The following is a 13,154-nucleotide window of genomic DNA, read 5'->3' as shown; positions in this document are numbered from 1 at the left end:
GTGCTTGAAAAGTGCAAAAGTGCTTGCAAAGTCCTTGAAAGGTGCTTGAATTTCATGTCAGTGCGACTAGCGCGTCATTTTAACCAGAAATTACGGAACAATCTCGAAAGAAATTTAGCATTTTTACTTCCGTGTTCGCACTTTCATTCCAGCACTCGCGACGTTCCGCGACCCGAATGTACTCGGCCCATTCCGAGACAAATGCTATGTTCCGAATGCCTCAGCCGAGATTTACCGATTATTGACGAGCGTAATAGCCTCGTTTTGAGAACTGCAAACAATAGTCGAGACGACACGGAATCACTTAGATTTTGAAGTTTTTGCAAGCACATGTTCAAATTTAAACATGCCTAGTGGAAAATGTGTTTTTAACAAAACGTGGTGTCGAAAATATGCGTGGATCAGAGAGAGTAAGGACGTGTCACAGGCCGTGTGTTCCTGTTGTCGCAAGGATATTAACATTGGCACCATGGGCGAGAGCGCACCCAAACCGCACGAAAACAGCGAAAAAAGCTGATACTGCAAGCTTCAGCATAGCTGGGCCCATATTTTCGAAGAAATCTTATGCTACGAAATCGTAAAATAATCGTAAGCTATGACGTCACTATGGCGTATGTTGTAGTGACGTCACACCCTACGCCCCTGCGTGTGCTGTAACCTCACCGTGGTGCAGGGGTGTAACATTCTCTTTGAGAATGGCCAATACAGCACAAATTGAAATTTAGAGTAAAATTCGGTGTCCGTAAAATTCTGTGATATTTGTATTTGTATTTTTGCACAGTTCTTTACACTGTTTTTGTTTAAACCTTGAATTTTTATATTGATATTTATTTGCATTACCATAGTTTGACACCCAATAGCCGATGTATTTTTCGTGCTGGGGTGTCGTTAAACATTCATTCATTCATTCATTCATTCATTCATTCATTCACACCCTACGATGGTTTTACGATTTCGTAGGGCTAAGATAGCTTCGAAAATAGCGGCCCTGTTATTCAAGTCTGAGAAAGTGTTAAGTGCCGAATCTGAGAATAAACCAATGCCAACGGCGACTACATCAGTTCCCAGTCTGGAGTTCCACGCGGTAAGACGTGTTTGTTTCGCTTGTGCACACTGCACGTGCTTTCGTGTGCTCGACTTGGGGAGTCCTTCATTTCGTTGTTTTTGTCAGCGAAATGAAGTTTTCTACTGGGATGTATGCGGCCATTGGAACTGATTGAACGCTGGAACGCTTCTCGTTTCGACAGCTTGCACCACCAGGTTGGATTTTTTTAGCGAGATTCCTTGCCTCCACGTCATTTCTCCGTCTGACTGTCGACTTGTTTTTTTCGTGACTCGTATGACGGCCATTCTGCAGAACGCCACGGTTGTTCGTGTTTAGTCTCTACATGTCCGAGCCTGTCCTAGCAGCACTGGAAGATTGACCGCCTCACTCTAAGAAGAAATAGGAAGCGGGGTCGGCCCCTACTACTCTTTTTCTAGACTTTACCTTGCTTTATAGTGATACCATCTCGTATCCTCCGGAGTCGGGCCCGTCCGCACCAGTATACCAACCCATGACGACTGGACTATACCCTAGTCTGATACTCTCTCTCGTTCAGACGAATCCGGCTTCTCAAGATCTGTATTTCAGCACAGCACTACACCTTCGACGTCTATCGACTGTCAATCTAGGGGTTTTCTTGACGGGATGCAACCCATCTCGTCCCTTTAAGCTGTGCACCCAAACGGCCTTAACGAGGCCACTCGCGTGGACATATCGATCGGACTTTAAACTTTTAGATCTGCGTTCAAAATTTTATGTCGAAATTACTTCTTTTTTAAAAATATTAAATAGTCCGATCCTCTCTTTTTTCTCTTATTTAATTTTGGACTGTCCTTCTAAAATGCTCCAAATTATATAAATATTCGGCCGAGCAGTCAATTCTTTTTCATTTTTGGCTTGTAACCTTTTTTTTTATTTTTATTTTATTCTATTAACTTTTTTTACTAATTGCTATTTTCAAAATTCTGCCCATTTTCAACCCTCTCCATCCCGAGTCAGGCTACCGATCTTATCAGAGGTCGGACTCTGGATGGGCGTGTTCGAAACCCTGGTGGTATATGGGCACGTTAAACTAGTTATCATCATCATCATCATCATCATCACAGATTTAATCATTCGTGTGCACGAACAACTAATTCAAGCCCACTGATATATCCGTGCACGTGGATTTAATCATTCGGACCGGCCTCGGAGGTGTCATGGTTAAGCCACTGGACATAAGGCCGGTAGGAACATGGTTCGCAACCCGGTACCGGCTCCCACCCAGAGTACGTTTTAACGATTCAATGGGTAGGTGTAAGACCACTACACCCTTTTTTCTCTCACTAACCACTATGACCACTAACAACTAACCCACTGTCCTGGACAGCCAGCCTAGATTGCTGAGGTGTGTGCCCAGGACAGCGTACTTGAACCTTAATTGGATATAAGCACGGAAATAAATTGTTTGGGGTGTATCAGTAGGGGTGATTTTTTTTTCTCAGTGCTACCTTACGAAATGCGCCACAATAGACTAGAATGGTAACTTTTTTTTTCTTTAAAGCTATTTGTGGAAGTTGGCGGAAAAAAATAAAATAATAAAAGTGAAAAATACGACTTTTTTATATTTTTATTTGAGCAAAATTTACGTCGGCGGGTTCGTAAACCGAATACTAAAAAAATACTGGCCTAATAGAATAGAAAAAGAAACAGGTCAAAAATCGGGAGGCCTAGCTCTTTCAGCTGGTGGCTCCCTTTTCCCCTCCACGAGCCTAGCGATGCCTGGTGTGTACCCGTATTCTTAGTTATATATATTACAGTGTAATTGTTCCAAAATTCGAATCAACAGGCTTTGTGGAGTTCTTCGTCAAGTTCACAGAGCTGTTTTAAAAAGCCCTCGTTTGGGAAAATCTCTCTCTTTGCTCTGACGGATTTCACTGCTTGCATCACATCCATGTCTCGCTTGATCATGAGGAACGCCAGCACGATAGCCGCGGACCGACTGATGCCTTGTTGGCAGTGCACAAACACCTTTCCTGTAAAACAGTTATATTAAGTACTGTATTAATGCAGTTTAAAACAATGCTATAGATTGAAACATAAGTATTGCTTAAAACACACACACACACACAGAGTTTGTTTTGTTTAACGACACCACTAGAGCACATGGATTTATTAATCATCGGCTATTGAATGTCAAACATTTAGTAATTTTTACATATAATCTAAGGGAGGAAACCCGGTACCTTTTCCCATTAATAGTAGCAAGGGATCTTTTATATGCACCATCACACAGACAGAATAGCACATACCACGGCCTTTGATACACTAGTCGTGGTGTACTCGACGGGGATCGATCCCAAACCGGCCGCACATCAGATGGACGCTTTACCAATGTGCTACGTCCCGCCCCCGTGGGGGCAGGAGAGAGAGAGAGACCGGATGTAGTTAAATTTGTTATGGGTTAGGTAGATATTTACATTTTCATAACGTATCATTTACTAATGAGGTATGTATTCAATGTTTATTTATAATAGGCCCGTAGGAGCGATATCTGTAGTTGGAGAAAGGATGGTAGCACAATCTCTAGTGGGAGAAAGGAGGGAAGCACAATCTCTAGTGGGAGAAAGGAGGGTATTACAATCTCTGGTGGGAGAAAGGAGGGGAGCACAATCTCTGGTGGGAGAAAGGAGGGGAGCACAATCTCTGGTGGGAGAAAGGAGGGAAGCACAATCTGGTGGGAGAAAGGATGGTAGCACAGTCTCTGGTGGGAGAAAGGAGGGGAGCACAATCTCTGGTGGGAGAAAGGAGGGTAGCACAATCTCTATTGGGAGAAAGGAGGGAAGCACAATCTGGTGGGAGAAAGGAGGGTAGCACAGTCTCTGGTGGGAGAAAGGAGGGGAGCACAATCTCTGGTGGGAGAAAGGAGGGTAGCACAATCTCTATTGGGAGAAAGGAGGGGAGCACAATTTCTAGTGGGAGAAAGGAGGGGAGCACAATCACTAGTGGGAGAAACGAGGGGAGCACAATCTCTAGTGGGAGAAAGGAGGGGAGCACAATCTCTAGTGGGAGAAAGGAGGGTAGCACAATCTCTAGTGGGAGAAAGGAGGGGAGCACAATACCTAGCAGGAGAGGGTAGCACAATCTCTGGTGGGAGAAAGGAGGGGAGCACAATCTCTAGTGTGAGAAAGGAGGGGAGCACAATCTCTAGTGGGAGAAAGGAGGGGAGCACAATCTCTGGTGGGAGAAAGGAGGGGAGCACAATCTCTAGTGGGAGAAAGGAGGGGAGCACAATCTGGTGGGAGAAAGGAGGGGAGCACAGTCTCGTGGGAGAAAGGAGGGGAGCACAATCTCTGGTGGGAGAAAGGAGGGGAGCACAATACCTATTGGGAGAAAGGGTAGCACAATCTCTAGTGGGAGAAAGGAGCGTAGCACAATCTCTATTGGGAGAAAGGAGGGGAGCACAATCTTTAGTGGGAGAAAGGAGGGGAGCACAATCTCTAGTGGGAGAAAGGAGGGGAGCACAATCTCTGGTGGGAGAAAGAAGAGGAGCACAATACCTATTGGGAGAAAGGGTAGCACAATCTCTAGTGGGAGAAAGGAGGGTAGGACAATCTCTAGTGGGAGAAAGGATGGTAGCACAATCTCTAGTGGGAGAAAGGAGGGGAGAACAATCTCTAGTGGCAGAAAGGAGGGGAGAACAATCTCTAGTGGGAGAAAGGAGGGGAGCACAATCTCTAGTGGGAGAAAGGAGGGGAGCACAATCTCTAGTGGGAGAACGGAGGGGAGAACAATCTCTAGTGGGAGAAAGGAGGGGAGCACAATCTCTGGTGGGAGAAAGGAGGGGAGCACAATCTCTGGTGGGAGAAAGGGGAGCACAATCTCTGGTGGGAGAAAGGAGGGGAGCACAATCTCTAGTGGGAGAAAGGAGGGGAGCACAATCTCTAGTGGGAGAAAGGAGGGGAGCACAATCTCTGGTGGGAGAAAGGGGAGCACAATCTCTGGTGGGAGAAAGGATGGGAGCACAATTTCTAGTGGGAGAACGGAGGGGAGCACAATACCTAGTGGGAGAAAGGGTAGCACAATCTCTGGTGGGAGAAAGGAGGGGAGAACAATCTCTAGTGGGAGAAAGGAGGGGAGCACAATCTCTAGTGGGAGAAAGGAGGGAGCACAATCTCTGGTGGGAGAAAGGGGAGCACAATCTCTGGTGGGAGAAAGGAGGGGAGCACAATCTCTAGTGGGAGAACGGAGGGGAGCACAATACCTAGTGGGAGAAAGGGTAGCACAATCTCTGGTGGGAGAAAGGAGGGGAGCACAATCTCTAGTGGGAGAAAGGAGGGTAGCACAATCTCTGGTGGGAGAAAGGAGGGGAGCACAATCTCTAGTGGGAGAAAGGAGGGGAGCACAATACCTAGTGGGAGAAAGGAGGGGAGCACAATCTCTAGTGGGAGAAAGGAGGGGAGCACAATCTCTGGTGGGAGAAAGGAGGGGAGCACAATCTCTGGTGGGAGAAAGGGGAGCACAATCTCTGGTGGGAGAAAGGAGGGGAGCACAATCTCTAGTGGGAGAACGGAGGGGAGCACAATACCTAGTGGGAGAAAGGGTAGCACAATCTCTGGTGGGAGAAAGGAGGGGAGCACAATCTCTAGTGGGAGAAAGGAGGGTAGCACAATCTCTAGTGGGAGAAAGGAGGGGAGCACAATACCTAGCAGGAGAGGGTAGCACAATCTCTGGTGGGAGAAAGGAGGGGAGCACAATCTCTAGTGGGAGAAAGGAGGGAAGCACATTCTCTGGTGGGAGAAAGGAGGGAGCACAATACCTAGTGGGAGAAAGGAGGGGAGCACAATCTCTAGTGGGAGAAAGGGTAGCACAATCTCTAGTGGGAGAAAGGAGGGGAGCACAATACCTAGTGGCAGAAAGGGGGGGTGCACAATCTTTAGTGGGAGAAAGGAGGGGAGCACAATCTCTAGTGGGAGAAAGGAGGGGAGCACAATCTGGTGGGAGAAAGGAGGGTAGCACAATCTCTAGTGGGAGAAAGGAGAGGAGCACAATACCTAGTGGGAGAAAGGAAGGGAGCACAATCTCTAGTGGGAGAAAAGAGGGCAGCACAATCTCTAGTGGGAGAAAGGAGGGGAGCACAATCTCTGGTGGGAGAAAGGAGGGGAACACAATCTCTGGTGGGAGAAAGGAGGGGAGCACAATCTCTGGTCGGAGAAACGAGGGGAGCACAATCTCTAGTGGGAGAAACGAGGGGAGCACAATCTCTAGTGGGAGAAACGAGGGGAGCACAATTTCTAGTGGGAGAAAGGAGGGTAGCACAATCTCTAGTGTGAAAAAGGAGGGGAACACAATCTCTAGTGGGAGAAAGGAAGGGAGCACAATCTCTAGTAGAGGGCAGTCTCCTATGAGGGGTGGGGAGGGCGGGGTGGCACAGGCCAATGTTTTTTATCTTTACATAGAGTAGGTCTTAAACGTACATTTTTGTCATATTGGCTTGTATAAATTTAATATGCATGCTGACCTTTGGACAAAAGACATTTATCTATTGCTTCAGCGGCATCTTTGAAATATTTGTTGATTTTATACGTCATAATGTCTAGAGCGGGGATGGGATGAAACTTCATATCAACATCTGTGTAAAACTCTGCATTGGTGTTAATCTGGTTGAACTTGCTTCCTTGCGCAGCATTCACTACCAGCGTAATACCCAACGATTTTAATTCACGTTTGTCTTCTGCGGCCGTTCTGAAAGGAAAAAATCAACAAACTAAATTTGATTCTAGTAATATATATTCTAGTAAAATAAAGAAGAAAACAAAAGATTAATAAAAGACACGTACGATCTAGGCCTAGCCAGTTTAAACGTGAAATGTCCAACACTACATGTTCGATCTAGGCCAATCTAATTAAAATTAGCTCCACTGGTTAATTACTGGTAGACCAGTGGAGCTAATTTTAATCAGATTGTAGATTGGCCTACTCTGTTTAAACGTGAAATGTTCAACACTACATGTACGATCTAGGCTTAGCCAGTTTAAACATGAAATGTTCAACACAACATGTACGATCTAGGCTTAGCCAGTTTAAACGTGAAATATTCAACACAACATGTACGATCTAGGCTTAGCCAGTTTAAACGTGAAATATTCAACACAACATGTACGATCTAGGCTTAGCCAGTTTAAACGTGAAATGTTCAACACAACATGTACGATCTAGGCTTAGCCAGTTTAAACGTGAAATGTTCAACACAACATGTACGATCTAGGCTTAGCCAGTTTAAACGTGAAATGTTCAACACAACATGTACGATCTAGGCTTAGCCAGTTTAAACGTGAAATGTTCAACACTACATGTATGATCTAAAACTACCCTGTTTCAATGTAAAATGTTCAACACAACAGATACGATCTAGCCCTACCATGTTTAAATGTGAAATATATATTAAAACGTACTATTAGCCAGCAGTATCTTATATTGCTGTAACAAGTCCACGAACCTGTATAACAATTAACATATAATACCCATTACCTGTCTCCGAGGAATACACCTGGATACACCTCATCATATTTATGTTTGGCTTGCGAAGGGAACTGGAAAAGAATGAAGGCATCTGGCTTTCTCTGGCCTCGTTGTAAATTTTCGTCATTGCACGACATGAGGTAGGACCGCACTTGAGAGAACAGCTGAACATCGCACGTCATTCTCTCAATTTATTCTGCAGGAAATAATATAACGTGCATATACATGTGACTGGGAAAAGAAATGAATGCATATATGTTTGTTTAACGTTACCTCATAGACATTTTAAACAACAGCTATTTTGTAAAACGCATGCTCTTTCCCATAAGCACAAAGATACACACAAAAATCTTTCATATACCAGTCGTTGAGCACTGGTTGGAAATGGGGAAAACGCCCACGAATCCTCAGAGTGAAATCGATATTGGTACCGATTACACCCTAGATAATCGCTAGCTACCACTGAGCTACATACCACCCTATATGTAGCGGTGGAGCTAGGCTGCAACCACTGGACACTTATAACTTCGTTTGCTAACGTATAATAACAGCACAACTCTAAATATATACACAAACAAACAAACAAGCAAGCAGATAAATAAAATAGAAATCGTATTGCTCAATCTACAATTGCAATTCGGAGTAGGAGATATACACTGGTGGCACCACTGTTATGACAGCTCACACTGAGACATTTAGCGACTGCTGTGACTGTAGGCCTAGTTGCATTTGACGGGTGAAAAATTCTAGTAGCCCATCGGACTACATGTTTTGAAAAGCTGGCAGCCCGAAATGGATTTCTATAGCCAAAACACACCGGGCTACCGGTCGCCAAGGTCGGCCCCTGTTAAAGGATCTTAAATAGTAAACACACATAGTTTCTTTAGACCTTTCATTGCGTTATCTTGGAGCATGGGAATTGGGAACTGTTTTTACGTGCCCATGTCCCGAAGGTTCAGGCACGCCTACCCCGGATTCAGTCTCACATCGCTAGTGGCCGATTCCGGGGCACTTGCAGCATGGAGTCCTCTATTATTAAACATTAACGTATATGTTCATTTAACACTGTATTTACGACTAGTATAAGTAGTCTAAGAGGTAGATGGATTTAATTAGAATTTTCGGTAAGGAAGGTTTGACAACCCTACTTTACGTAAAGAGTGGTGCAGATTCCATAAATAGCAGTCTTATTGGTTCTTGCCCAAAAATGTCTCTCTGAATAAAAAGTTTTTTCCTATTAGCATTACTACCAAACAGCAATATAGGGTTGTAAACGAATCACTACACATGTTTACAACGATTACAATAATTTTGCGGGTAGAACGATGGAAATGCATGGTAAAAAGAAAGAAAGAAATATTTTATTTAACGACGCACTCAACACATTTTATTTACGGTTATATGGCGTCAGACATATGGTTAAGGACCACACAGATTTTGAGAGGAAATCCGCTGTCGCCACTACATGGGCTACTCTTCCGATTAGCAGCAAGGGATCTTTTATTTGCGCTTCCCACAGGCAGGATAGCACAAACCATGGCCTTTGTTGAACCAGTTATGGATCACTGGTCGGTGCAAGTGGTTTACACCTACCCATTGAGCCTTGCGGAGCACTCACTCAGGGTTTGGAGTCGGTATCTAGATTAAAAATCCCATGCCTCGACTGGGATCCGAACCCAGTACCTACCAGCCTGTAGACCGATGGCCTGCCACGACGCCACCGAGGCTGGTGCATGGTAAAAAGACCTCAGTTTAGCACATTTTGCCCGTTTATATCTCTATCGCGTTTGCCCGAATTTCCTCCAGTACTGGGGGGGGGGGGGGGCGGGCAGTTGCCCCTTGTCCGCCCCCCCCCCCCTCCGTCCCATATGCTTATGGTAACCAAGTCCTATATTTGAAAATAGAACATGTTAAAGCAAACTGTATTAGTCAAACACAATCAGAACTGTCATCTTTGAATCAACATCAATATTGCCAGCATCATCATCATCATCATCATCATCCATCTGCAACATCTTCAGGTTCCATGGTATAAAGAAAACGTTGTTAGTTGGCCTAATTCTGAGTGGTAGAAACAAAAAACCTCCATTAGCATCTTTCTAGAGGACTGAATGTCCTCTTGCAGACCACTTAGATGTGCCATGTAATTAATTGCACGTTAAAATTTGCACCAAACATGTTTGCATATTTGCAACATCCCCTAACCCTAACCCCTAACCCTAATTAAAAATAATAAAGTGGGGGGGGGGGGGGGGGGGGGGGAGGACCGGGCGGATATTATATCGGGATTTTTATATGCACCATCCCACAGACAGGATAGTGCATACCACGGCCTTTGTTACACCAGTTGTGGAGCACTGGCTGGAACGAGAAATAGCCCAATGGATCCACTGACGGGGATCGATCCTAGACCGACCGTGCATCAAGCGAACCACTGGGCTACGTCTCGTCCATAGTTGACCATAGAAGTCATGTTTGGATAGTATCCAAGGTTTGGACCAAATATGCACAGCTAGCATTTGTCTTTTTCAGTAGCAAAAAGAATTCATTTTGTTTTTCTGGTTATAGTGTAATCGATCCCCGTCGGTGGGCCCATTGGGCTATTTCTCATTCCAGCCAGTGCACCACGGCTGGTATATCAAAGGCCGTGGTATGTACTACCTTGTTTATGGGATGGTGCATATAAAAGATCCCTTGCTGCTAATCGAAAAGAGTAGCGACAGCGGGTTTCCTATCTCAATATCTGTGTGGTCCTTAACCATATGTCTGACGACATATAACCGTAAATACAATGTGTTGAGTGTGTCGTTAAATAAAACATTTCTTTCTTTTTTGTTCTCAAAACGTTTTAGAAAGGATCATGTTTCTGTTCATCCACCGGCCTCGGTGGCGTCGTGGCAGGCCATCGGTCTACAGGCTGGTAGGTACTGGGTTCGGATCCCAGTCGAGGCATGGGATTTTTAATCCAGATACCGACTCCAAACCCTGAGTGAGTGCTCCACAAGGCTCAATGGGTAGGTGTAAACCACTTGCACCGACCAGTGATCCATAACAAAGGCCATGGTTTGTGCTATCCTGCCTGTGGGAAGCGCAAATAAAGAGTAGCCCATGTAGTGGCGACAGCGGGTTTCCTCTCAAGATTTGTGTGGTCCTTAACCATATGTCTGACGCCATATAACTGTAAACAAAATGTGTTGTGTGCGTCGTTAAATAAAACATTTCTTTCTTTTTTCTGTTCATGAAATAAAGAGCATCCAACCCACAATCACAGATCATGGCTAGAAAAAAAGCTAACAGCAAATTTTCTATTACTGGTTTACCAGCAGTCAGATGCCAAATGTTTTTGTTTTTTTCACACAATGGAAGTGAATAGATGTGGTAATAGTGATAATGGTGGTGGTGGTGTTGATGACGTTATCACTAATACTGATTCTAATAATGAAGATGACAAACTGAATATAATCATGATAGTGTGTGACTAAAATCACTTATGTTTTATTTTAATTTTTTACTATAGCGTATTACATGTACTTCGTATGTTATTGTATGGGGCGGGATGTAACCCAGTGGTAAAGCGTTCGCTTGATGCGTGGTCGGTCCGGAATCGATCCCCGTCAGTGGACTCATTGGGCTATTTCTCGTTCCAGCCAGTGCTCCACAACTGGTGTAACAAAGGCCGTGGTATGTATTATCATCCCTGTGGGGTGGTGCATATAAAAGATCCCTTGCTGCTAGTCGAAAAGAGTAGGCCATGAAGTGGCGACAGCGGGTTTCCTCTCTCAATATCTGTGTGGTCCTTAATCATATGTCTGACGCTATATAACCGTAAATAAAATGTGTTGAGTGCGTCGTTAAATAAAACATTTCCTTTCTTCGTTATTGTATATTGGTTATTCTGTGTACTCTTAGCACACTATATTGGTTAAAACTGAACAATGAACTCCATAAAATGTTATTTGCATCTAAATTATCTGTATGTATTTGGCTTCATAAATTATATTTTTCATGAAATCTTCATGCTATTCATATCGAATACACTTTTATTACTATTCCTATAGACAAATAACACGAGCCATATTTTTTATCTTTATTTATATATAGAGAGAGAGTATAAGACAAAAATCTCGTACATTTTCGTCCTAGACCCCCCCCCCCCCCCATATATTTAATTTATTATATATATATATATATATATATATATATATATATATATATATATATATATATATATATATATATATGTATAGTATAGTATGTATGTATACATGTATGTATGTATATGTATGTATGTATGTATGTATGTATGTATGTATGTATGTATGTATGTACACAAACACACACACATTGCTATATAGAGCTATCTATATTTTTAAATTTATTTATTTACATAGAGTAACTTCTAGCCCTAACTCAAAATATGAACAAGCGTGTTCAAGAAACCGAGCGCTGGCGAACAATATTGCACTGGTACCATCGTCACATCACATTCATCTAACGTTATGTGCAAACAATAATGTAACGAGCGACCGCGATGATTCGCCCTCCTGAACAAGCCTCAGGGCTAGTGACTAAGATTAGTATGACTTCCCGAAGCTATTTGTATTCATTCAATTAAGACAACCGCTCTAAGAGTTATGTAAACTGTAAATCATTCAGGTTCTGTTTGAAATGTGTCTGAGAGCTGCAAGTCTGCCACACCGGTTTAGACCATTCATAAGATGTACACTCTATATATTATATATACATGTGTAACACAACTTACCGCAGCGTTCTCCGGGTCAACATACCAAGCACTTCCGTAAACAAATATGCAACCTCGTTTTGAAAGAAGGGAGAAATGTTTTATTTATAATTATCGACGCACCACACATTTTCATTTACGAGCTATATATTAGCTCGAGTAGTATGAGTGTAAGAGAGCTAGACGGACATTTGGAGCGTTATAATTTATAACTGTCAAAATATCCGTCTGGCTCTCTTACCGTCAGAGTACTCGGGCTTAAGCCATATGTAGGCCTACTCATTAGTCTAATTCCATTTGATTCGAGTTATTTTCGTGCTTAAATATCCAACTGGGTTCGCATAATACAATATTTATACCGAAACACATTGGTAATAACCAATATATAAATACGCGCTCGCAAATGTTTGTGTGTGTGTTTGTGTGGTGTGTTTGTGTGTGTGTGTGTGTGTGTGTGTGTGTGTGTGTGTGTGTGTGTGTGGAGAGAGAAAGAAAGAAAGAAGGACAAATAAAGTACTAGTAAATGCGTTGGTTTCTTGCGGGGGATGGAGGTGGGGCTTAGGCATGTAGGAACCCACTAAATCACGCGATGCAAGTAGCCATATATGTTTAGCTGTGGAGGTTCGTGTAGGTCAAATGTGAACAAATGTCAAATGTCAAATATGTTGGAAATGTACATACCCGGATCACCAACACCCGCATACTGACAGTTTAACAAATTAAAAACGCATAATTTTATAATTAATAAAAAAACAAAAACATGATTATTCCTGCTAACTTGGGGTAGCCATTTTGTATCCTTTTTGATGCAGCCATTACTCTAGCTTGGAAAGAAAGTGACGTCACCTCCTATAAACTACACATGTA

The 13,154-nt window shown here is 43.3% G+C and overlaps 1 protein-coding gene across 1 annotated transcript; it reads right to left on the bottom strand.

Moving 5' to 3' along the window:
• Positions 1 to 2,640: 2,640 nt before the first annotated feature.
• LOC121388742 (dual specificity protein phosphatase 3-like) lies at positions 2,641 to 12,402 on the bottom strand. Its single transcript, XM_041520227.1, has 4 exons — positions 12,309 to 12,402; positions 7,556 to 7,742; positions 6,546 to 6,769; positions 2,641 to 3,060 (listed from the first exon to the last, which is right to left on the bottom strand). The coding sequence occupies exons 2-4, from the start codon at positions 7,726 to 7,728 to the stop codon at positions 2,867 to 2,869; spliced, it is 591 nt and encodes a 196-aa protein (XP_041376161.1). The 5' UTR covers positions 7,729 to 7,742; positions 12,309 to 12,402; the 3' UTR covers positions 2,641 to 2,866.
• Positions 12,403 to 13,154: the final 752 nt, after the last annotated feature.

This window comes from Gigantopelta aegis, chromosome 14 (assembly GCF_016097555.1).
Source record: "Gigantopelta aegis isolate Gae_Host chromosome 14, Gae_host_genome, whole genome shotgun sequence".
In the NCBI taxonomy this organism is placed as follows: domain Eukaryota; kingdom Metazoa; phylum Mollusca; class Gastropoda; order Neomphalida; family Peltospiridae; genus Gigantopelta; species Gigantopelta aegis.
Note: the sequence above shows the minus strand (reverse complement) of the source record. Positions and strands in the feature narration are given on the sequence as shown.